Genomic DNA, 23,515 nt, shown 5'->3' with positions numbered 1-23,515 from the left:
GATTGGGGATGAGGATGGGGATGAAGGCTGGGGATTGGGACTGGGGATGAGGATGAGGATGGAGGCCAGGGATTGGAGATGAGGATGCTGAGGAGGTTGGGATGGGGCTGAGGACGGGTTTGGAGGCTGAGGATGAGGCTGGGTTGCTGCCTCTGCTCCAGGCCATCCCCGCTGTGTCGTGGCCGATGACTGAAGGCTTCAGAGGTGATAGCCCCCCTCCTGCAACGTGTCCCTTGCAGACGGGGTGTTTTTGGGGTGTCTCCTCTGGGGACAAGGGGGCACAGACCCAGCCCACCCCTGCGGGGGCTCCTTCTGCCCCAGCACGCTGTGCTGTTGGCACCGGGGGTGCAGGGTTTGCTCCGTTTGCTTTTTTTTTTTGTGTGTGTGTGTCCATCCAGGGCTTTTGCTCGTGGCTCTGCTTCGCTATTTATAGCCGGGTGGTGTTTGTGGGTAGTTTTTTTTTTTTTTTTCCCTCTTCCTTTGTTTTCCTGCCTGTGCCTGTGCCGTCACCGAGGCAGGATTGCTGTTATTAGCTATCATGGGGAATATTACTCACGTCGGAGCACTTCCCCTCCCTGCCACCCCCGGCCCCTTGTCCTCAGCTGCCTGGGGAAGGCTTCGAGCCAGCCGGGAGGGGGCTGGCTGCGTGACACCGACCCGGGCACCCCACTGCTCCCCCCACCACCACCCCGAGCCCTTCTGGGTACCCGCGAGTGGCCAGGACCCATCTGGGGACCACCAGGTCCCAGCCCCTCTCCATCCCCCGTGGATGAAACCCCCCAGCAGGGGAACATTTCCTGTTCGGAAGCTTCCCCATCCCCACATTTTTGCCCCATTTTTTGGGGGAAAGGCAAAGATTTTGGGGAAGAGCAGCCCCGCAGCCGGGTTTCCTGCAGCATCTCCCACCCAGAGCCATGCGGGACCTGGGCAGCTCCTCGCTGCAGGGCATCGCAGGCCCCAAAACGCGGGCACTGCCCTGCTGTCTGGAGCAACAATCCCAGCCCCTCTGAGGGCTTTTAAACCCAGAGGTGCCTCCTGCAGCTCGGAGGGTCCCTGTGCTGCTGGGGGTCCTCGTGTGGCTGGGGTCCGAGGGGACTCGGGGCGTGCAGAGCCCCCCCATTGTGGAAACGCAGCCTGCTGGCTCCTGTCGGCGCGGTAATAACGGGGGAAAAAATAGAAGGAAGAACGCCGTGTAATTAAGCAATCAGCTGCCGTCCTCGCCGGGCAGGGCTGTCAGGAGATAAATGACGCGTGGGGCAGCCGGGGGCAGTGGGGAAGCCGGGATGTTCCCGGGGCCCCCCGTGGCACGGCAGCTCTCCAGGCTGAGCCCCTGTTTTTGGGGTGCTGGGGGCACCCCTGCCCAACAAAAAGGACCCCGTCGTGCCCGTCTCTTCTCCGCTGCTGCCCCAGGCAGGGCTCGGAGGCTGTGGAGGGGCGCAGACAGCAGAGCTTTGCCCTCAAACCCTGCTGCCCCGGCTCCGTCTGACCCCACACGGCTGCGGGTGAGGGCGTGCTGGCCGGGAGGTGACATCTCCATAGAAATCCTGCCGTAGCCGTGCTGGTTTCCGCGGGTTTCAGCCATGGGAATCAATAGGCTTTAATAATGCAGGAAGGTGCGCGGGGAGGACGGGGATGTTGGGCCCTGCTGCTGCTTTCACAGCCGTGCTGGAGGAATCAGAGCTCTCCACCGGCTCTGTGTCACATCCCGAGCTGTGGGCAGATAATTTTACAGCCGGGGGCGCTGGGTGACCCGCTGGGTGTGCAGCCACGATGCCGGGATGTGGCAGGGCGTGCTCGTTTGCTCCTTTTCACTCCTTCTCTCCCAGCCCTTCCCCTCCTCGTCCACCTCTCCCATCCCTGACCGTGCCATCTCAGCCCCTGGCATGGCCGTGCCAAAGGGACTTGGCTCCCCTTCTCCCTGCCCTGCTTTTTTTTTTTTGGTGTGTGATGGCATCGACGCCCACGTGCCCAGGTTGCTGTCCTTGTCACCCCTGAGACAGGGTGTGCAGGCAGCGCCTGTCCTCAAAAAAGCCTCTCAGGCAGGGTGCTGCCAAGGGGAGCACCCCCGAGGTTCAGCCGTGTACACAAAGACACGTCTCTGAGTCCAAAATGGATGTGGGGAGAGCGTGTGCGCATGGGGGGTGCTCTGCCTGTGCCTTTGGTCATTTTTTTTTGGGTAGGGCTTTGTGGGAGAAGCATTTGTGGGAATCCGAGGTGTAGCAGGGGGTTTGTGCACTCAGGGGTGCTCCAGAGCCGCTGGGATCGGGGCTGTCACGACCTGCACAGACCCCCAGTGGGGCAGTTTGCGCCTTTCTGGCTGATTTGGGACGTTTGGGATCTAAGCACGGTCGCAATTCTCCTTCCCCATAGCTTGGGGACATCATCCAAATCCCCAGCACAGCGCTGTCCCCTCCGAGGGGCTATTTCTGGAGCCTCACAGCCCACACCAACATCCACCCAGCACCATCCCCAGCGCTGATGCACCTCTCTCTGAAATTTTGGGTCATGGCAGAAGGGAACGAAGCCAGGGCAAGGAGCTGACCTGTGGCTCTTCCTCCCCCCTCCAGGTGCTGCGTGCCTCCAGGCCACCCCCCCCCCACCATGGCTCTCTACAACAACGGGGCCAACACGCCCTCGCCGCAGGAAGCCTCCAACGGCTTCGCGCAGCCCGGCGCCTCGGGGACGTGGCACAAGGCCGAGGAGGAGGTGAGGCTGACGGAGCCCAGCCTGGTGAAGAAGGCTCACCGCGAGATCCTGGACCACGAGCGCAAGCGGCGGGTGGAGCTCAAGTGCATGGAGCTGCAGGAGATGATGGAGGAGCAAGGGTGAGTGCTGGGCGCTCGGGGCTGGGCTGGGATATCCCGCGGTTGGACACCCCGCTGGCACCTCCTCCTGCCCCTTTTTCTCTCTAAACCACCTTGAAGTGGCAAATATTCCCATTTGGAAGGAAATTTGTCTTTGGGTGGATTGGGCCGGCCTCTGCAGCACCTCACAGGGTCTTTTGGGGTGAGAAAGGGCCAGTCTGTGCCTCATGGGTTGGGGAAATGAAGCAGAGCTGTGGCTGAGCCCCAGGTGAGGCCGGTCCAGTGCTTCGGTTTGTCCCTGCCTCCCCTTTCACCCTCCAGTTTTGGGGCTAAAGCCTGACTGATGGAGCAAATTCTTCAGCGCACGCAGGGAGACGGGGACTGGCATCAGCTGCGGAGAGGGAAAATGGATTGAGGGAAGGCTTCGCCAAGGCTTTCATTAAGAGCGCAGCCGTGACCTAGAATTAAATTGTCTCACACAGACTGGAATAATGATTACGCCTAATTTGTCGTTATGGAAATAAATAAGGCTGACCTGGCGCCTTGGGGAGCCCGGGTCCTCCTTTCGGGTTCCCGTGCCCTACGAGGAGCCTTACTATGAGTAGTAGTAGTAGTAGTGCAGCCGGTAGTAGCGCCGTGGTGATGGGTATTGTTGCTGCTGTAATTGTCTTTGCTGTTATTAAGGCTATTAATAACAGTGGGGACAGGGATCCACCGAAATGATAATGTAATTACAGCAAGAATCTTGGCCGACCTGGTTAACCCCCCTCTGCGCGGGGGCTCTCCCGGGGGCTGCAGGGGAAGCTCCCCAGGGGTTTCTGCCTGGCCGTGGCCCCTGCGCCTCAGGGATTTGTCTCCAAGGGCAGAGACCCTGTGGGGTGAGGTTCCGTGACAGCAGGGGAGGTTTTTGGGGGATTTAAGTGCTCCCTGGTTCCCTTCAACGCGGATGGATCCTGCCTGCTCTGGATCCGCCCGCTCCAGGCTGCCTGCGGGGTTACTTGCTGGCTGGTGCCTGGATTTCTTCTCTGGAAAAGGAGTGTCAGCAATTTCTGGTTCCTTCCCCACCCTGTTCTCTGTGTTAACAGCAAAAAATCCCTCTGACAGGGTTAGGAGCAGCCGCTCTGCAGCCAAACCTCAGGCTCCCCTTGCTGCAGGGCTGGGGGGAGCCTTGGGGCAGGAACGCCTTTACGGGCAGGATGGAAGCAGATTTTGGGGACCTGCCTGCCCCCGTCCCTCTGCATGGCACAGCCAGATCCAGCCCTGGGGTGCTGCTGTCCTCCTGCCCGTGGTTCTGATGACAAATCCAGCCCTTGAGCCGTCTGCAGGCTGCTGGAAACACCTCGTGGAGAGCTCTGAGAGCGTGGTGGGGCTGCTGGAGCAAGCGGGGAGAAAGGCAAGTCCCCAGAAAGAAAAGGAGAATTAAATGCCCCCTTGGTGGCCATAAACTTGGCCACTGTTGCCTGTTCACCACCTCCAGCTTGATTTCATGTCCCCACTCCAATAGCACTGCCCGCGTTAATACCCCACTGCAGCAAATCTTTGCCAGCTCCCTGCTCGCCAGTGGCCCTGGGTGAGGTGCAGAGCTGCATTTTGGGGGTGCTGCCTTGTTTTTAGGGCCCCCCAGCCCTGGCGTGCTGCAAGGCGTAGGGAAGCAGCCAGGGCTGCCTGGTTCACTGCCCTCCTCCCGCTCAGCAGCCCTTGCCGGCTGGAGCATTAATGAGCCCGTTTCAGTGCAAATGAGCTCGTTAATATTAATCCCCATCTCGTTCTGGCGGTGGCAGAGCTCTGCACCCCCCTCACCCTCCTGCAGGACGCAGCCCAGGTGCCATCCTGTGCCTCCCCCTCCTGGGGACGCTGCCAAGTTGCTCCACGTGGGCATTTCCAGCGCAGCACCTCTGGGTTTCGGGGTCGGGGATGCGCCTGGTGCCCTTGTGCCGCTGCGGGATGCGGCACAGGGCTGCCCGGCTCGGGCTGTCACCGATCCCTCCAGCGTCTCAGGGACAGCTGGAGCGCCGTGCTTTGCCGCGGCTGTTTGCAGATGCCAGGGACAAAGTGATTAGTGTCTCTCGTTAATAACCCTGCAGTGGCCTGAGTCAGCGTTCGGCGGTAGTGCAGAGCTGGCTCGGCTGCCGGGCCGCGGCGCAGCGCGGGGACGAGCGAGGGGATGGAGGAGAACCCCGGCCTCGCTGGCTGCGAGGACAGCCTCGTGGTCATCCTCCTCCTGCACTTTCCTCGTGGTCCCTTCGTCTGGAAGAAGGGGAAGCGGGGCTGAGAAGGGCAAGGAGGGTGGTGGCAGGGCTCCAAGTGGAGGGCCCCGCTGTCCTCCACCCCCCGATGGCCGTCCCAATGCCACCTCTCCTTCCCAGCCCCTCTGGCCACATGCCAGTCCTGGAGGTACGGAGGTCATCAGCAGGGCCCTGCCCTGAGCGCCCTTCTGTTGGTCACCCTGCTCCTGTCCCAGCCCTCGGGGGACGTGCAGCAGCCCCTGGAGGGCCCGCACGGCATCCCCGCCTGCCCTGACCACGTCTCTGCCCATCCAGGTACTTGGAAGAGGAGATCCGGCAGAAAGTGGGGACCTTTCGGCAAATGCTGATGGAGAAGGAAGGCGTGCTCACCAGGGAGGACCAGCACGGGCGCCAAATGTAAGTGAGGCAGCGCCGGGTCGGCCCGTCTGCGTGTCCGACTTGTCTGTCACACGTTGTGCTGCTTGTCTGGGAGACACGTCCCGGGTGGCCACCAAGGATGGATGGATGGATGGGTGGTTGGTTTGTTAGATGGTTGGTCAGTTAGCTGGTTAGATGGCTAGATGGTTGGTTGGTTAAATAACTAGATGTCTGGTTGGTTGGTTAGATGGCTAGATGGTTGGTTGGTTGGTTGGTTAGATGGTTGGTTGGCTGGTTAGATGGCTAGATGGTTGGTTGGTTACATGGTTAGATGGTTAGATGGTTGATTGGTTAGACGCTTGGATGGTTGGTTAGATGGCTAGATGGTTAGATGGCTGGTTGGTTAGATGGTTGGTTGGTTAGATGGTTGGTTGGTTAGATGGTTGGTTGGTCAGATGGTTGGTTGGTTGGTTGGTCGCTTTGTTGCTTGGCTGGTTGGTAGGAGGCAGGTTTGGCCTCTGTGAGGCAGGGTACTACCTCCGGAGGGGTTCTCCTGCCCTGGTCTTTGGGCAGCCTCCAGGTGCTGTGCAGGCCAGTATCGCAGTGCCCATCACAGAAGATGAAACCAGAGCACAGGGTGCTCAGCTCACCCATCAGCTGGTGGCAGAGACCAAGCCGCAGGTTTGGGGTGCACCACGGGGTGCAGATGGCTCCAGCCACTCATGCCCTGCTTCTGCCTGTCCACAGCTGTCACCAGTGTCACTGGAGCAGAGCAGGCACCAGCTTGGTCCTGGGGAGAAAGATGAGATGTTCAGGCCATGCCACGCTTCTGCCTGCTCCTGCTATTTGGTTGCCTTTCCTGCTCTCTCCAGGGCTGAAATCACAGCTCTGCCTCCATCCAGGCAAGGACATCGATTTGGAGTCCTTGCTATTAACTCCGTAATGCAGAATAATCCTCCTGCCCAGCTGCAAAGCTGGGGTAACTCACCTTGGGGATGGTCTGGGAGGCTGCCTGCTGTCCTGTAACCCCAGTAATATTCGTGTTAGCACTACTAATCCTTAATAACAGCAACAATAAATAATGTAAGAGGCCCAGGCAAGGCTTGAGCCTGCTTTTCACCAGCACAGACCCAGAGCCATCCCCAGAGCGGTGCCGCACCTCTGTCAGACTGCCGTGAAACCCAGGAGCCCCGTGGAGGAAGCTGCCCCAAGCCGCTCTGCCCCGTGCTGCTGCCTCCTCATCGCTCCTCACGCTGCTTCTGCCCCGGGATGGGGCCTGGGGCTGAGGTTTGCTGTGCAAAGCAGCCCTGCTGCTGCTGGGGACGTGCCACCCTCTCCTCCCGCCCTGCACGGGACCATCCCCAGCCCCGCGAGGGGCTGTGCTGGCTTGATGATGATTTATCTGTGCGCTGCTTAATGGCCCGGGCAGCGTGGCTGGCCCGGCGCGCACCATCCATCAGCCTGGAAACCAGGTCACTTGGGACAGGAATAGATGCTGCAGGTTCACTGAATATTAATGCTTCATTAGGGTCAGGAAATCAGGGCGAGGGGGAGGCGGGGAAGCCGTGGTGACGGGGGCAGCCTTCCCCTGCCAGCAGCCTCCCAGCGGGGACAGGGCTGGGCTGAGCCCATCCCAGTCGGGGTGTGCAGCCCCATCCCCATCCCGCAGCAGCCACGAGAGTCTGGGGTCCTCCTCCAGGCAGGGATCAGTGGGATAAACAAGGTGTGGGATAAACCAAGGCGCCTGGGTCACCCAGGTGTCCGAGCATCCAGGTGGCGTGTTAACAAGTGGCCTTTGCCCGTGGGACCTGAGTCATCTTCAGGGCATCTTCCTGAGGGGCTGCCCAGCTCGTTAGGGCTGGTGCTGTAACGAGCACAGAGGTGCGTTACGGGTACCCCAGCAGCCGTAGCTGTCACCTCTCCCCACTGGCAGGCTTGCTCTGCAGTCTGAAGGGTAATCGTTAGATTAGCCCCGGGGCTATAAATAATAGTGCTGAGCTGGAGGGAGCGGCCTCAAAGCACAGGAGAGCTCCAAGGAGCACAGAGGTGCTTGGGGGAAGCTGGGTGGGGACCCCAAAGGAGGTGGTTCCCCATGTGTGGGGACCTGGCCTGCAGAGGTCCTCGCCAAAGGATGTCCTGGATGCAAAACCCCTGCACTTGTTGAAGGAGAGGCTGAGGGAGGGAGCTGCAGCAGTGCTTCAGATAAACACGCCCAGCCTTCTGCAACGGCTGCAGGCTGGGAGAGCCCCAGCGCAGGCACCTCGTGTGCTGGTCCTGTTCCAGCACCTCCCTGGACGTCTACAAATCAGCCACTGGGCTGGCTGGGCTGCGAGCCCGAACCAGCTGCTCTCGTTTCAAAGCACACACAAAAAGCTCAGCATCGGCTGCAGAAATCCCCAGGGGAAACCGAGGCACCGAGCAGAGCCGTGACCACCTGAGCCCCGGCTTGCTCTCTGCACCCTCGCAGCTCCTGTCTGTGCGTGCACAGCCCGGCCACACGGCCCTCTGCTGGCTGAGGGACTGCTCGATGGCCAGGTTAGCGGGCCTGAAACAAAATGCAGGCGTGTGGCAGGAGGGGAGGTGTGAGCGGGGCACTGCAGGCCGGTCGTGGAGCGCAGAGCACAGCTGGCAGCAGGAGCATGAGGCCCAGCACCGCGACGTGGTGCCGTCTCAGCTGCCCGCCGAGAAGAGGGTGCAGTAAGAAATTATCTCCGTTTGCTCAGCTCCCTTCTTCCTTCCCCCTTTCCATGGTTTGGTTGCTGTTCGAAAGGCATTTTCGTGGAAAAGATGGGTCAGAAGCCGAGGGGCTGCGCTTCTCCAGCAGCTTCTCCTGCTGCCAGCCCCCTGGCTAGCGCATCTGGAAGAAGCCAGGGTGGGACACCAGCTAAAAATCCTGCTTCCTGAGGCCACATCTCCGTCGGGGGGTGAGAGCCTGGGCTTGCTTGATGTCGGCACCCCCCAGGCACAGCACCACCCAGTGCAGTTACCCACAGGGGGTGGAGAAGTGTCCCCAGTGCCTTCACTTCCCTGGGGATCTGCCCTCGCCCAGCACCCATGGCCAGGCAGCTGGATGCTGTGGGACGTGTCCCGGAGCACCCACAGCCTCTGGGACCCGAGGACATCCAACCCACGCGTCCTTCTGCTGCCAAGGAGCTTGAACACCACCTGAGCTCTGGCAGAAAGGGAAAAATGAAAAAAAGAGGGGGAAAAATAACGTCTGGCACCATGGGTCCTGCACCCAGCACTGCTCCTGGCTGTGCTGGCGGCACCGAGTCGCTCTGAGCCCGGTGTCACCGGTGCTGGAGGCAGCTCGTCCTGCGGGTGGCCATCCCCAGTGGTGACATTGCTAGGAAACATTTCATCAGGGCTCTTTGACGTGCTTTTTCTGCTCCACCTCCCTCTCCTGGCTGCTGTCACCGAGCCCCCAGACCCCTGGCAACATTTGGGGCTCGGGAGCTCAGCCGCTACCCCATATCCTCACCAGGGCATCCCCAGCCCACCTGATGGGGATGAATGCTCTGCCCCGGGGGGATTGAAATTGGTCCTGGGGCTGATGGCAGAGCAGGAGGGGGGGAGCTGGGGAGCTGGGGGCAGCAGGGAGAGGCTGGCCAAGGGCTCCCGGGTCCCTCCTGCTCTCCGGGTCCAGCCCGCAGCCCCGGTAGTCAATGGCAACCTCCCGTCCGTTTCCATGGCAGCGGGAAAATTAATGTTGACGAAGCTGCTCGAGAGGGAGAGGAGACCCTGGTGGCTTCAGGCCTGATGTCCCCCCCTTCCTCGCCTCGGCTGGCTCGGGGGGACGTCACCCATCACCTCCCGTGCCAAGCCTGCAGCAGGCTGGGCACCGGTCCCAAAGCCCGGATCATCCCGGGAGCTCCTGCCACCAGCCGGATAATCCCCGAATCCCCGGTCTTCCACCAGCTCCTCTCACCCTAATCCATCCCCTGCCACCCACCTGGGCTGACCCCGCTCAGCCCCGCAGGGCAGCACGGGGCTCTGAGTGACACCGGGGACAGGGAGGTAGTGGCACAGCCCTGGGGATGTCCCTGCGGCAGCCCAGCGGTGACGTGCTGCGGGGACAGGACCCTGATAAGAACTCCGGTGTCACCAGGGTGTCCCACCCAGAGCTGCCAAGCATCGAGCGACGTGACCAAGGTCACCTTGGTCACCTGGGGAGGTGGCAGTGGAGCTGGCTGTCCCCAAACCCACGTGCCACCAGACAGCCGTGCCCACATCCCCTTTCCCGACCCCGATTCAGCTCCAGCAGAGCCCCGAATTCATCCCGCGTCTCCTCCTTTGCCAGAGTGATAGAGAACCACCACGGGCTGGACGGGGAGGACTACGCGGCGCAGTACCCCGAGTACGGCGAGGGCTGCCTGCTGCAGTGCGACTGCTCGGCCGAGTGCTACCGCGACGACAGCAGCCACCGCGAGTACAGGTCCGGCCACGGCAGGCAGCGGGTTTTTGGGGTACAGGGGTGGTTTTCTGTTCTCACCCCAACGCTGCCTGTTCTTTCCCTCAGGCTGAAGAGACGGTCCAGCAGCTCCACCTCGCCGCCGCCCAAGAAGAAAAAGAAAAAGAAATCAGGTCACCGCCGGAGCCGGTGAGTCCACGCTTGTCCCCACGCTGCCCCCGAGACCTGGAGGGCTTGACCCTGCAGCTCTGCTGGGTCTCCCCGAGCAGGTCCCCTCCCTGCTCACCCCGTCCCAACAAGCTGAAGGCTTTCAGAGGGGATTTAATTAATGACTCCGGGTCATTAACCCAGTCCTTGCTGTGCTCTCGGGTTGTGGCTGGGGGCTGCAGGGTGCTGGTGCATCCACACCCGGCTCCATCAGCACCATCAGCACCCAGCCTCCCTGGGAGGGCAGAGCACAGCCCCGCACAGCACCGGGCAGGATTTGGCTGCTGGGAAGGGGCCGGCACCGTCCACCACCCAGGTCCTGCCCCAGTTTGCATGTCCTGGAGCAGTGGGAGGATGCTGTCCTTAACTTCTCTGCCTTCCTGCCTTCTCTGTCCTTAACTTCTCTGCCTTTCTTCTCTGCCTTCCCCGCGGCAGCAAAAAGAGGAAACCCGGCTCGGAGCGCAGGTGAGTGTCCTGCTCCCAGCCCCCCGGGGGAATTGGCTGCTCCAGCCCCGTCTCCTGCTGGAGGCCGTGGAGCCCACGAGGTGGCAATGGGACACAGCGGGATCCGGGTGCCCTGGCACCGGGGTTACCCTGAGCTGGACTCTCCTTTCTGCCCCCTGGAAATAAATCCCATGCAATATTCGTGCGTCCCAGGGGTTGTCTGGGGACGTGGGGTGCCAGGGGGTGGTGGGTCACGAGGATGGGACTTGGGGTTCCTGCTGCACCCCAGCTCCTTGCTCCCACCCTAAAGGCACCCACTTCCCCCCCCTCAGCTGCGACAGCTCCTCACCCATCCGCAAGGAGAAGAAGAAGAAGACTGGAAAGAAACACAGACGCGACAGGTAGGATGGATACGGCTCCACCAGGCGCCGTGCTCCCGGGGCTGGGGACAGTGGGGCTGCTTGGTGGCTGCGGGGAGGGCTGGGGACCGTGGGGAAGCCCCCGGGGCTCTGGGACTGGCATGGGTTGGCAGGGCAGGGTGCTGGGTGGCCCTTCAAGGAGGCAGGCAGTTTTCTGAAACACAGGCTGTCACCTCCTGGTGGCCAGGCTGCCCTGTTGAGTGACCCAAACTGGTGGTTCCCAGCCCCCTGCTCTCGTCCCTGTCCCTGCCGTCCCCTGGGGCTGCCCAACCTTCGCCCCCCGCCACGGCTCACCGTGTCTCTGCCTCCTCTCCATCCCCAGGTCTGAGTCGGGGTCCCGGAAGAAGAGAAGACACAGGTGAGAGCGAAGGCAGCCGGGAGCCATCCCACCGCCACCTGTGCTTGGTGCCAGCATCCCCCTCGCCCCACGGCCAGGCTCCGCTGGTTGTCCCCCACCCTTGGAGGTGGCACGGGGCCACCCCATGCTCTGGGTGCGCGTTGGCCAGGGCTCAGCAGCATCATTGCTGCCCCTCTCCCCCTCTCCCATCTCTGCCTTTTCACCTTTCTGCCCTCCCCGCAGGTCCCGCAGCCCCAAAAACAAGCGGAAAGAGAAAAACAAAGAGCGCAAGAGGTGAGGCGCCGCGGGCAGGCGGCTGGCAGGGTGCTGCCCTGTGGGGCCAGCCCTCCCCCAAACCTCCGAGCTGCCCGGCACGGGGGGCTCAGCCTGCCCGTCGGCCCCGGCCGTCCTCCCCGCAGGTCCCGCAGCGAGTCGCCGGCCTGGCGGTCGCACCGGCGCAGCAGCTGCAGCTCGCACAGCGCTTCGCTCTCCTCCGACTACAGCAACTCCAAATCCCCCGGCAGGTAGGAGCACCCCCGAGGGGGTGTCCCCAGGATGGGGGACCCTTGGAGAAGGACGGGAGGGGAGTGGGGCGATGCTGCAGCACGAGGGGTGCTTGGAGGGGTTGGAAACGCAGCACCAAGGTTTCAAACCAGATGGGAAATTGTAAACTGGGAGAAACCCCAGAAGCAATTTCTCGCCCCGTTTCTTGCTTTGGCAATGCCTGTGCTGCAGCCCCAGCTTGGGTGCCACCTCTGTGCCGGGTTGGGGATGGAGGGGACGCGTCGGCCACCCCCCTGACCGTGCCGTGCCCCGCAGGCTAAGCCCCAAGCACCGCGAGGACGGCCCCAAGGGCAGCAGCGCCCGCTCCAGCCGCAGCCCGTCCTCCTCCTCGCCGCGCCGCTCGGCCTCGCCGCACCAGAACGGGCACAAGGGCAGCGCCCAGAACGGCCGCCACAGCCACGGCGCCGCGCTCGAGGAGCCGCCGGATGTACGTAGGCTTTTCTTGCACCACGGTTCGCTGCCCTCTCCTCTTCCTCCTCTTCCTCCTCCCTCCGCAGGACCCCCACCCCCCCCGGCTCTCCTCTCCCCTCTTTCCCCACTCACCCGGCCGCCATCTGGGGGGCACTGGTGGCGTCGGGGTCGGGGAGATGGATGGGGGCAGCGGGTGCTGCCCGTCCCCCTCCCCGGCCGTTCTCTGGCTGCACAATGTCCCCCCCACCCTGGGGGGTGCTAGCCCCTCTCACACGGCCGCTCCGTGGATGTCACACCCTGGGGTGTCCCCGATGGCTCGGTAGGGTCACCACCAGGCTCAGCGCTGCCCTGGGAGTGGATTGAGCCCAGATGGCTGAGAAATGGCTAAAAATGGCTAAAATATATTTCCCAGCCCATCCCAGCACTAAGGTGCCGGTGCCAGCGGGACCCCAGCACCAGTCTGGGCACTGGTTTAAGGCCAGGAGAGGGCTCGGAGCGGGGGCTGGGGCTGGGTGCTCACATTTTAGGCACTCAGGGGCCCCGCGGCGGGTGACTCAGGGCTGACTGTCCCCAGCCCTGCCAACTGCCCCGGCAAAACCCCGCTGCGCCGGGGCCGCTTGTCCCCGCAACGCTCCCGCTGCCCCAGCGGGACGAGGGGGCCAGCCCCAGTTTAACCAGTACAGGAGGGGCTGGGAGACCACCGGAGCCCACCTCTCGGGCCCCTCTCCGCTTTCTTCTTTGCTGTGGTTTCGGCTCACCTTTTTGGGGGTGCGGGTGCCGAGGAGCCCCCACCCCGGGCACCCAGCATCGCCCAGGCCGCACGAGCTCCCTTGGCTCCCCGGCTCTAGCGGGACTTTTCTCCGACAACTTCTCTCTCTTTCTCTCTCTCTTTCTCTCTCTGTTTATTTTTTATTTTTGGTTGTTTGTTTGTTTTGTTTTTTTCTTTTCTTTTTAATCCCATCTGTGTTTTTCTTTAGCCTCCCATTTGAAAAAAATCCCAAACGGTAATATACAATTCCATTTCTTGCTCAGCAGAAGCAGGGAAGAGGGGGAGGGAAGGGCAATGAAACATGCTTTTTTTTCCCCCCCCTTGTTTTAGTTTCCTTTATCATGATTTCTTTTCTTTTCCTTCGTGATGTACAGAAATGCAAACGATATATCTCTCTTATTTTTTTTTCCCCCTGTCGTCGTCGTGTTGTTCTAGAATTTTTTGCTTTTGTGTGTGTTAATGTGGAGAAGAAAAACAAAAAAAAAAAAAAAGAAAAAAAAAAAAGAAGATGTGTTTTCTAAATATTTACGACCGTTGAACACTGTATTTCCATTCTCTATATTTTGAACAAGGAATTTAAAAGGGAAGATAACCGAGCAGCTCTGAACTGAAAAGGGAGTGGGCTCACCCCAAAACCAAGCCACAAATTGCCCTTTGCCTCCTCGAATTGGCTGTGGCCCCGCTGCCCATATGGCAGCCAACCCTGGCACCGTGGGGATGTTTTCCCCGTGGGTCCCCACGTGCGATCCCGTTAGGATGGGGCCGTGGGGGCTGTGGCATCCACCCAGCCATGACCCCTCCGGGCTGGGACCCCCATGCCACCCGGTGCTGCTCCCCGAGCATCCTCAGCATCCATCCTGAGCTCGGCCCCACAGACCGGCAGCAGCAGGGCTGAGCGCCCTCCGCCTGCCTCAAACGCTCCAAAACCACCAAATTCAGCCCATTTTCCCCCAACGTCCACGCCCGGGCTTCCCCAGCTCCCCAAGCCCCCCAGGTGCCCAGGGCCAGGGCGCTGCGTGGGGTTGACTTCCCTTTTAAATGCCCAGTCCCGTCTCCATCCATCCCCGCCTCCGGCTGCCTGCCCATCCTCCTCGCGCTCGCCCTTCCTCCCCATTTCTCTCTCCTCCTCCTCGCTCTCTCTCCCACACGCACTCTCCGGCCCCAAATTTCTCTCTGGTTTTCTTGGGGCCGCTCCCGGTGCCGACGCCGCCCAACAAACCTCCACGCGTTGCGCTCCATCCGCCGCTTTCCTTGCATGACGTTTGGGATCGGTGACGTTCGGCAGCCACCTTCCAGCCCGAAAACGCTGCCGGGTAGGGGCCGGGCACAACACGCAAGCCGGCAAACCCGCCGCAGCCACGAAAGCCACGGGCTTTCCATTGAAGTGAAATAATATATATAAAAAAAGATGCAAATGAGACCAATTTAAAAAAAAAGAAAAAGTCTAAGCAAAGCAAACTTGATTAGCAAAGGGGTCTAAATCACATTACTAAAGAGTCATTGTCTTTTTCCCATTCTGCACTCCAAATGTGGAGATTATTGTTTTCTTTTTTATTATTGCATTCCTGTCACTGCCAATTCAGAAGGTAGGTATTTCGTCCACCTCTGCACGTTCACTTCTGCAGATGAGCCTGTTGAAAAGCACCGTAGCTTGATTTAATGTTATTTTCTCTTTCTTACTTTCTTTCTTTCTCTTTCTTTCTTTCTCTCTTTCTCTCTCTCTCTTTCATTTTGTCTCTTTTTGGTGGCTATATATAATTTTTTTGATTTGTATGGTTTTCCCCAGTTAGCTGCAAAGCCATGCTCTTCTCTTACGTTCTTCTCTTTTATTTTTTTGCCCTGTCCATGTAATATTTTTCTTTCTTTCCGCCTTTTTCTCTTCCTCTTTTCCTCGTTCTGTTGGTAGAATGCATTTCTGTGTGTTTTAGCCCTCTGAGTTTGTGTTCGTTCCCACAGACGGTACAGTTACCATGAGTCGGTTTGAGTTCCTCCGTGCTTCTTAGGGGCTGGCTAATGAGACCGAGCACAATTAGCGAAAAATAGAGGCAAAGAGCAGCAGGTGAACCCCAGTGCGTCACAAGGAGTCACTGGGGCACGGGTGTTTTGGGGTGAAGGCCTGGGAGGGAGGATAATGAATGAGAAATTTGGGGAGATTGGGATTTTTTGCCCCTCCTGGTGCTGTGGTTATGGTGGTGAGCTGGAGGACCAGGGGAGAACATTTTGGGGCAGTGGTGGTGAAAAGCTGAGACCTTCCATGCGGGGGAAGGAACCAGGCGAGGTGAGAGGCAGGTCTGGGGAGCACAAGCACCCCGAATGCGTTTTCCCTTTGGGGCCAGACCTTCGCAAAGGATTTTTTTGGGTTTGTTTGTTTGTTTGTTTTTTCAATAGAAGCCCCCTCTGCCCTCCCCATCCCTCTCCCTGCCTTGTGGGTGTGAAGCCCACCTCCCCACAGCATGGATAGCAAATACGTGTGCGAATAATGCGCTCGGGAAGAGGACACCTCGCTCTGGCTTTCTCTCTCTTCTTCTTCTCCTTCTCCATTTCCAGTTTTCCCTCCCCAGAAGTAGGGCTGGGGACAGGTGTGGCTGAAGCCCCCGTCCCCTGCGAGGATGCTGCTGGTGGGGCATCCATTGCCCCCACCACTTCTCTGCCTTGCCAGAGAAATTACAAAATAAGTTAATTGTTAAAGCAATAGTAAAAATGCACCAAACCACCCCATTTTGGCTCTGGCAGGCGGGGCGCACTGCTCTGTGGCTGTAGGGGCTGGCTCAGCCCCCTCGTCAGTGGGGACAGGGGCATGACGCAGGACAAGCCACCGGCAGGGTGGCCTCGTGTCCCTTTGTCAGCATCTTCATTGCGGACCCGTGGTGCATCGTCTGCTTCTCTTTTGGGGGAGAAAAGCAGCGTTTAGGATTAATTGTATTTGAGGCAAAGGGACGGCGAGGAAACGAGGTCACCGGCTGCCCCCGGGCGCAGCAGCACCTCCCAGCTCCCCTTAGGCCCCACCAGGTCACGCAGGATTTACCCCTCTGTGGGCATTGGGGGCTGCCGGGGGAGAGACCCCAAAGCTTCCCCATCGCCCTCTGCCCCCTAGACCACGTTCACCAGCTCGGTTGGGGCTGGAGCGCCCTGCACCCCAAATCCCAGCCCAGCACTCGGGGCTGTCACCGTGCCGGTGGCCCGATGTCACCGCCAGGTAGCTAGGAGGGGTCCTCCCGGTGTCTGAGCGTAGGAGAAGGGAGTTGTTTTGTTTTATTTCTCTCCTCTCGCTGTCTCTGTCTCTCCTCCTCTCTCTCTTTTCTTTCTCTCTTGCATTTTTGTGAATCTAATGATGCACTTATATTGCCCCGCTTTTCCCTTCTCTTCATACCTTACCTACTAAAGGAGGAAATGCCACTTTTTTGGTAAGTGGATGTTAACCAAGAGGGACTTAAAAAAAAAAAAAAAAAGCATATAACGGAAAAAAAAAAAAAAAAAAGGAAGCAGAAAGCAAAGTCTGTGTTGAGTGCTGATGAGGACTTAGCAGTTCCCTGCAGAGTCACAGCTAACAGATCAATGCGTATCCCAGGAAGAGTTCAGAGACATTCGTTTATCTCAGTAACGATGACATTTGTGAAGTTTTGGTTTGGTTTTTCTTTGATTTTGATGTTTTCTTCTTTCTTTTGGTTTCTTTTTCCCTTCTCGCCCCTTGCCCCCCGACTCCCTGCCTTGCCCTCCATCGTTGCTCTGTGCCGTCTTCCTCGTTTCTTGATTTGTTTTAAGCCAAAGGCCGTACTATCTATAAAACCTATGCATATATAAACGTATAGATATCTATATATGTGCATGCATCTGTGTGAGCAGACCTCCCGCCCCGCGCCCGCCCGGCCCCATCACCTCTTTGGTTTCACCCTCTCTCCCACTGCTCACTCTGATTTATTCCCCCCCGCCTCCCCTCCTCTCATTTGTTCTTTTTTTTTTTTTCTCATTTTCCTTGTTTTTTTTTTGGGTTTTCCGCCCCTTTTCCTTTCACCTTTCTTGTTTGGGGCGGGCGGGCACCGGGGGTTTGCTTTATCTCCTCTCCAGGTGTCCGGGGGGGTCGTTTCTTTCCCCTCCCCAACGACTTTGGGGTTTCTTGGATTTTTTTGGTCCCTCCCTTCTTCCCCAAACCCTTCTTCGTTTCTTGGTTGTTTTTTCTTTTTTTTTCTTTGGTTCGTTTCCTTATTATTTATTTTTTTTTGCGTTTTTGCATGCGGAGGTTTGCATGACCCACGTTGTTGAGGGCGAGAGGCTGAGGAAGGTGCAGGGTAGCGTCTGTGTAGCCTGCCTTAATGCGATGTGCGTTGACGTTGTGCGCCGAGCCCCGGCCCGGCGCGCCCCGTTAAAAACCTCTTTCTCCTTCTTTCTTCTCTTCTCCCCTTTCCGCCTGTCCCCCCTTTTTTTTTTCTCTCTGTCTCTCTTCCCCCTGCCAGAGGCCGGCCTCGCCGTCCCCCTCTCCGCGGCCTCGCGGCAGGACGGACCCGCCGTCCCCTCGCGCCCGGGGCGGCCGTCACGGCGCCCGCTCGCCCTCGCCGGAGCGAGCCAAGCACGGCCACCGGCACCGCTCCCGCTCCGCCTCGCCGCCCCCGCGACACCGCGGCCAGGCCCCCCGCCAGCCGCCCCCCACGGGGCTCAGCCCCAGCGGCTACAGCAGCGACTCGGAGGGCTCGGGCTGCTCCCACCCGCTCGGCCCCGACAGGACCCACGGCGCCCACGCCAAGAAGTAAGGGGCTCTCCGGGTGCTGTCACGTAGGAGCCACAACTTGGTTCCGTAGGGGAAATGTGAGGGTTGGGGTGGAGGTGGGGGGACACCGGGATGGAGGCTGGGGGGACGGGGGTGCCCCATGGTGGTGTCCCGGTGAGCAACGCAGTGCCTGGATGGCTCTGTGGGGTTATGGAAGATCCCGCTGTGGTGAGGCTGCACCTTGAGTGCTGCATTCAGCTTTGGGCCCCTCACTCCCAGAAGGACATCGAGGCCCTAGAGCGTGTCCAGAGAAGGGCTACGAAGCTGGTGAAGGGCCTGGAGCACAAGTCCTACGAGGAGTGGCTGAGGGAACTGGGGGGGTTTGGTCTGGGGAAGAGGAGGCTCAGGGCAGAGCTCATTGCTCTCTGCAACTCCCCAAAAGGAAGGGGTGGAGAGCTGGGGTCGGCCTCTTCTCGCAGGTAACCAGTGATAGGACCGGAGGGAATGGCCTCAGGTTGTGCCAGGGGAGGTTCAGGTTGGCAATGAGGAGACATTTCTGTCAGAAAGAGCAGCCAGGCACTGGGACGGGTTGCCCAGGGAGGTGGTGGAGTCACTGTCCCTGGGGGTGTTTAAGGAGAGATTGGATGTGGTGCTTGGGGACAGGGCTCAGTGGGTCATAGAAGTGGTAGGGGGACGATTGGACCAGATGATCTCGGTGGTCTTCCCAACTTCAATGATTCTGTGAGTCTGTGATAATCAGGGTGTTTTCAGGGCCATGTGGGTGCTTCTGCTCCCTCATGGTCACAGAGGGACAAGAGGAGCGGTGGGGACACACTGGGGACGTTCCCCCCCCTCTGCCCCTTGCAGGGTGAAGGAGCGGCACCACCGGGGCCGGCCCAACAGCAGCTCGGAGTCGTCAGCCAAGCACTCTCGGCACGGGGCCTCGGAGCGCAGGAAGAGCCCCTCGCACAGCACCGGGCACCGCAGCAGCTCCTGGAGCTCCAGCGGCTCCCTCTCCAAGTCCCGGTCCCGCTCGCGGGAGAAGAGGGCCGGGCGCAGCCGCAGCCGCTCGCCCTCGCAGAAGAAAACCGCCAGCAGGTCAGCTCGGGGGGCACGGGTGGCATTTGGGGCACGGCTCGGGGCTTGGGGTGTCCCGGCTGGAGAAGGGTTGGGCGCTCCTACAGCCCGCCCCGGTGCTCCTGGTGCCCCTGACGCCCCTCGTCTTGGTTTAGAGAGAAGGACAACGAGCCCCGAACACGCCACGGTGACCCCGATCCCGCCCGGGCCCGGCGCCGCTCCCGAAGCTACTCCCCCATCAGGAAGAGGAGACGCGATTCCCCCAGCTTCATGGAGCCCAGGAGGATCACCAGGTGGGGCCCGGCACGCGCAGCCACCACCGCTGGCATGGCCCCTGGCTGAGCTGTGCCCCCAGTGAGCCCCAAAGGGGTGGGGGGTGGCAGAAGGGATGGAGGGGTGCGTGGATGGTCTGGACCTCAGGTCCTGTGAGGAGTGGCTGAGGGAACTGGGGGGGTTTGGGCTGGAGAAGAGGAGGCTCAGGGCAGAGCTCATTGCTCTCTGCAACTCCCTGAGAGGAAGGTGTGGGGAGCTGGGGTCGGCCTCTTCTCGCAGGTAACCAGTGATAGGACCAGAGGGAATGGCCTCAAGTTGTGCCAGGGGAGGTTCAGGTTGGAAATGAGGAGACATTTCTGCTCAGGAAGAGTGGATAGGTATAGGGACGGGTTGCCCAGGGAGGTGGTGGAGTCACCGTCCCTGGGGGTGTTCAAGGGACGGTTGGACATGGTGCTTGGGGACAGGGCTCAGTGGGTGACAGTGGTAGGGGCACAGTTGGACCAGATGAGCTTGGAGCTCCTTTCCAACCTTAATGGTTCTGTGAGTCTGTGGGTGGCTGGCAGAAAGGATGGATGGATGGATGGATGGATGGATGGATGGATGGACGGACGGACGGACGGACAGATGGACGGACAGATTGACGGACAAGGAGCTTTGAGGACAGACACAACCCTGAGGATGAATGGGAGAGTGAACCAGGCTGGTCCTGCAGCTGGGTACCCAGCCTGCCTCCAACACTACAACCTACTGGCCTCCTCCCATTTGCAGACAGCAGATATGAACTCGTTTTACTTCCAGCAAGAAGCCCAGCCCCAGTGCGTTGCCTCCTGCCCTCCAAATGCCGTTTTCTCCTCCCTGAGCCCTTCCTGACTCAGGATGCGGGGCACCAAGGCAGGCAGTGCTTAGTGCCAGATGAAGCAGTGTGCATACACAGCATCTCGTTAGCATGCGGTGCTGGCCACGCTACGGGTGCGGAGCTGAGATTGCCTCCTGTCTGACCTATTTGTCTCCCGTGCTATCAGTGGGGAGATCGGGGGCCGTAGCACGGAGCTGGCTGGATTTCCAGCAATCGGCTCTCGCTCGCTCTGGAAGGATTTTGATTTCTCCTGGGCTGGACATAAGGAGAGCAGGCAGGAGAAATACAGCCTGTACGCTGCGCTAAAGCTCTCTGCAGGCTTCCCCTGTGAAATATATGGGCCAGGAGAGGTCCTCCCAGCCCAGAGGAAGGTTTCTTGCTCGGGTACCGGCTGGTTCTGCCCTTCCCCAGCTGAAATCCCCCAGGGACAGAGGGGCTGCCAGCACGTGGCCCAGAAAGTGACAGCCTCACATGGATGCAGGCAGCAGGGACACCGTGGGCATCCCTCCTCTCAGTCCTGAGCTGGATTTTCCTGGGATGCCCCAAGGAAGGTGGCAGGGAGGAGCTGTGGGGACAGGCTTGAGGACACAGCTCGTGGTCCCCACCATCCCAGGGGACACCAGCCCCGTAGCCTGGCCAGAAGCCCCCTTCCTTCGCCCTCCTGCCCTGTCCTTGTCCCCCTGCCTCCCCGGGGCCCGGCACCGCGTGGTCCTGCCTCGTCCCTCAGTGATGCCAACGTCTCCTTTTCCATTTCATCCCAAGGTTCCTCTCGGAGAGCATCGCCGCGGGCCTGGCTCCCAGGGTAACCTCCCCCCTTCCTCCTCCTCCTCCTCCTCCTCCTCCTCTTCCTCCCAGACCTCTCCGTGTCTCCCCGGCTGTGCGAGGCCGGCCGTGTGTCTCTCTTCGGTCCCACTAACACCGCTCACCACGACGTGGGGCTGCGAGAAGGGGGCAAGGGGCTGCCTTGGCCCCCCTCCAGCCTCCTCAGGGACCCGCAGGGCTCCGGGCTCAGTGTCCTGCACCGGCTCCAGACGTCTCTGCCCCCGGTCCCCCCCTCCCCGCTGTCCCCCTGCTCCCCACGTCCCCGTAGGAGCCGGGGAGGGTCGGACCGCGGGCAGCCCGGCGCTCGTCTCCCGCTAATCCCTAACGTCTCTTTTTCAGCAGCTTTCAATCTTTGGTGGCTGGGGAAACACAAAAGCCACATTAACCTGCTCACTTTCTGTCCTCGCCGCTGCCTAATCCAGGACTAACAGCCCGGGGGTGGGGACCGGGGAGGAGGAAGGGGCCGAGGGGGGGGCCGGATCCTGACATCCCCAAGCCTGGGGATGCGCGGGGCCGGTGCTTGGGCCCGTGCCCCCCTCCCTCCTCTTCCCCAACCTTCAGCACGGCCCTGACTCGGTTTCCCTTTTCCCTCCGCAGCGCTCGCAAGCGTCCCATCCCCTACTACCGCCCCAGCCCCTCGTCCTCCAGCTCGCTGAGCACCTACTCCTACAGCCGCAGCCGGAGCCGCAGCTACGACAGCTACAGCACCAGCCGCAGCCGCAGCCGGACTCGCAGCCCCCCCAGCCGCTCGCGAAGCCCCAGCCGCAGCCCCAGCTACAACAGCCGCAGCAGCTCGGAGAGCGCCGGCTTCTGAGCCCCACAGCCCCCAACCCCAGCCCCGGGAGAACCCCCCCAGGAGGTGGAAAACCCCCCTGGGGGGGGAGCTGCAAAGGATGGACCCGGTGGCGGAGGGGGAAAGTCGGGGGGCGGATGGAAACCTTGCGGGGCACTGGGTGACCCCCAACCCAATGGGTGTTTTGGGGGTCGGGAGAGGGGAGGGGGGGGGGTGGCTTCTTATTTTTGCAAACGCCAGGGTGGGGTGGGACGGGGTGGGCGAGCACAGAGCGAGGGAACAAATTGCTTGGCAGAGACCTTTGGACCGAGCCGGCGGGGCCCCCAGCGCGGTGCGCTCCCCCCGGCGGTGCTTCTTTTGGCTCGGTTGGACTTTTCTAGCACGCCCAAAATCAGCGTGTTTTTGCTGCCGACACCAGGTGGGGAAGAGGTGACACCTCTCGGGGGGTCCTGGCAGCCCCGACACCCGCAGAGCCGCAGACGAACAAAGCGAGGAGCAGCCCGGTGTCACCCTGTCTCATCCCACGTGGGGCTGGGGTCCCTCTGCCTTGGTGCTGTGCGCCCCCTGCCCCTGCAGAACAAATGCTGCCGGGTCCCCTGGGTGTCCCCGCGAGGGGGAGCCGACAAATTTGGGGTGAGGTTGTGCTTTGGGATGCGCCCCACAGTGCTTGTGGGGTGCCCTTTGGGGTGCCCCCTGCCTTTCCCTTGCTTTGGACGCCTCTGGGCTCGTGCGCGGAGCCGCGTGGTGCATGGAGAGGCTTCCTCCGAGCGCCGGAGCAGGGGGACCCCCGGCAGGGCACGAGGGGACAGGGCTGACCCCGAGACCCCCCCTGGCTACCTCCTCACCCTGGTTTGCCACCCAGTTCCCGATCCTAATGGCTTCCCCGTGCCACTTCCCCGAGGAAACGCGGCCCCGAGTGAAGGCTTTGACTCCTCTTCTGGAAGATGCTGCCACTGGTGCCCTGGCTGTGGCAGCCGGGGTTTTGCTGTGCCTCGGGGCCCAGCAGGCAGGATCCGGCCCCCCGCTCCCCTTCGGCCTCCCCCCGAGCATCCCTGCGCCCCTCCAGCAGCTTTTATAAATTTCATTTTAAAAAGAGAGGCGGGGAGGGGGGGACAACGAGCACGGGCCGGCCGGGTGCTTTGCTGACAGCCCCGGTTCTGCGCCGTTTTGCTGATTTCCCAAAAAAAAAAAAAAAAAGCCCTTCCTGGCTGCGGGGGCTGCTCCCCAGCCCCGCTGCGTGCCGGCCCCGGGGCCGTTTGCATTTAATCCTTGTTGGCCACGCGTTTTCCGCCTGGCTGGAGGAGGACGAAGCAGCTGAGCCTCCCGGCGTGGGGAGAGCAGCTGCCGGGATTAACGCGCGGCCCCGCGGGGAGAGCCGGGCTTTGTGCGGCCCTCGGACACCCGCCTGCAGCCAGCCCGGGGGCACTGGGGGCACTGGAGGGACTGGGAGGCTGTTTGGATGCCAGCCCAGGTGGTGACGTGGTGGTAGAGCTGGTGAATGGGTCTCCGGAGGGCTGCGGGTGGGCAGCTCGTGCTGGGTGCTGCTCCCACCTGCCAGCACCGGGGCGAAGAGCGGGGTGGGTGCTGTGTGCGTGAGCCCCCCCGTGCTGCCACCAAGCCAGCAGGACCCCCTGGAGCAGCGTCCCCAGGAGCTGGCCGTGCCCCCACACAAGCCCCTTGGTTCCCCAGCCCTCCCAGCAAAGCCCGAGCTGGGAAGGAGGCCGATTGCCCAGAAAAGGAAACCAGAAAGAAATCGGCTTTCATGGGGATGGAGGAGAAACACCTGCAGCTCCCCACGGCTCGGGGCAGGCGGCGGGGTCTGGGTGTGCCCGTGGTAGGAAAAAATGGAGATCCTGGACCCCGAGCTGGGACACGAAGGGCGTGAAGTCCCTGCAGCCCCCCTGCCAGCCCCGCAACTGCGATCCACCCCAAAAATCATCCTTCTTTCCTCTGGCCACGGCACCCAGCCCTGCACCCCTGCATCCCCCCAGCATCGCCCCACTGCTGCACGGGGACGCTCGGA

The 23,515-nt window shown here is 60.9% G+C and overlaps 1 protein-coding gene across 1 annotated transcript; it reads left to right on the top strand.

Annotated features, from left to right (window-relative positions):
* Nucleotides 1-2,601: 2,601 nt before the first annotated feature.
* On the top strand, nt 2,602-21,513 carry SRRM3 (serine/arginine repetitive matrix 3; the record flags this gene model as incomplete). Its single annotated transcript, XM_084299931.1, has 14 exons — nt 2,602-2,825; nt 5,345-5,446; nt 9,708-9,842; nt 9,927-10,007; nt 10,461-10,490; nt 10,802-10,870; nt 11,211-11,246; nt 11,469-11,519; nt 11,645-11,749; nt 12,045-12,216; nt 17,421-17,710; nt 18,539-18,769; nt 18,904-19,041; nt 21,297-21,513. The coding sequence occupies 14 exons, from the start codon at nt 2,602-2,604 to the stop codon at nt 21,511-21,513; spliced, it is 1,881 nt and encodes a 626-aa protein (XP_084156057.1).
* Between the last annotated feature and the right edge of the window lie 2,002 nt (nt 21,514-23,515).

Source organism: Netta rufina, assembly GCF_964035555.1.
Source record: "Netta rufina genome assembly, chromosome: 21".
NCBI lineage: Eukaryota > Metazoa > Chordata > Aves > Anseriformes > Anatidae > Netta > Netta rufina.
The sequence above is the reverse complement of the archived record's forward strand: the minus strand, read 5'-3'. Positions and strand labels throughout refer to the sequence as shown.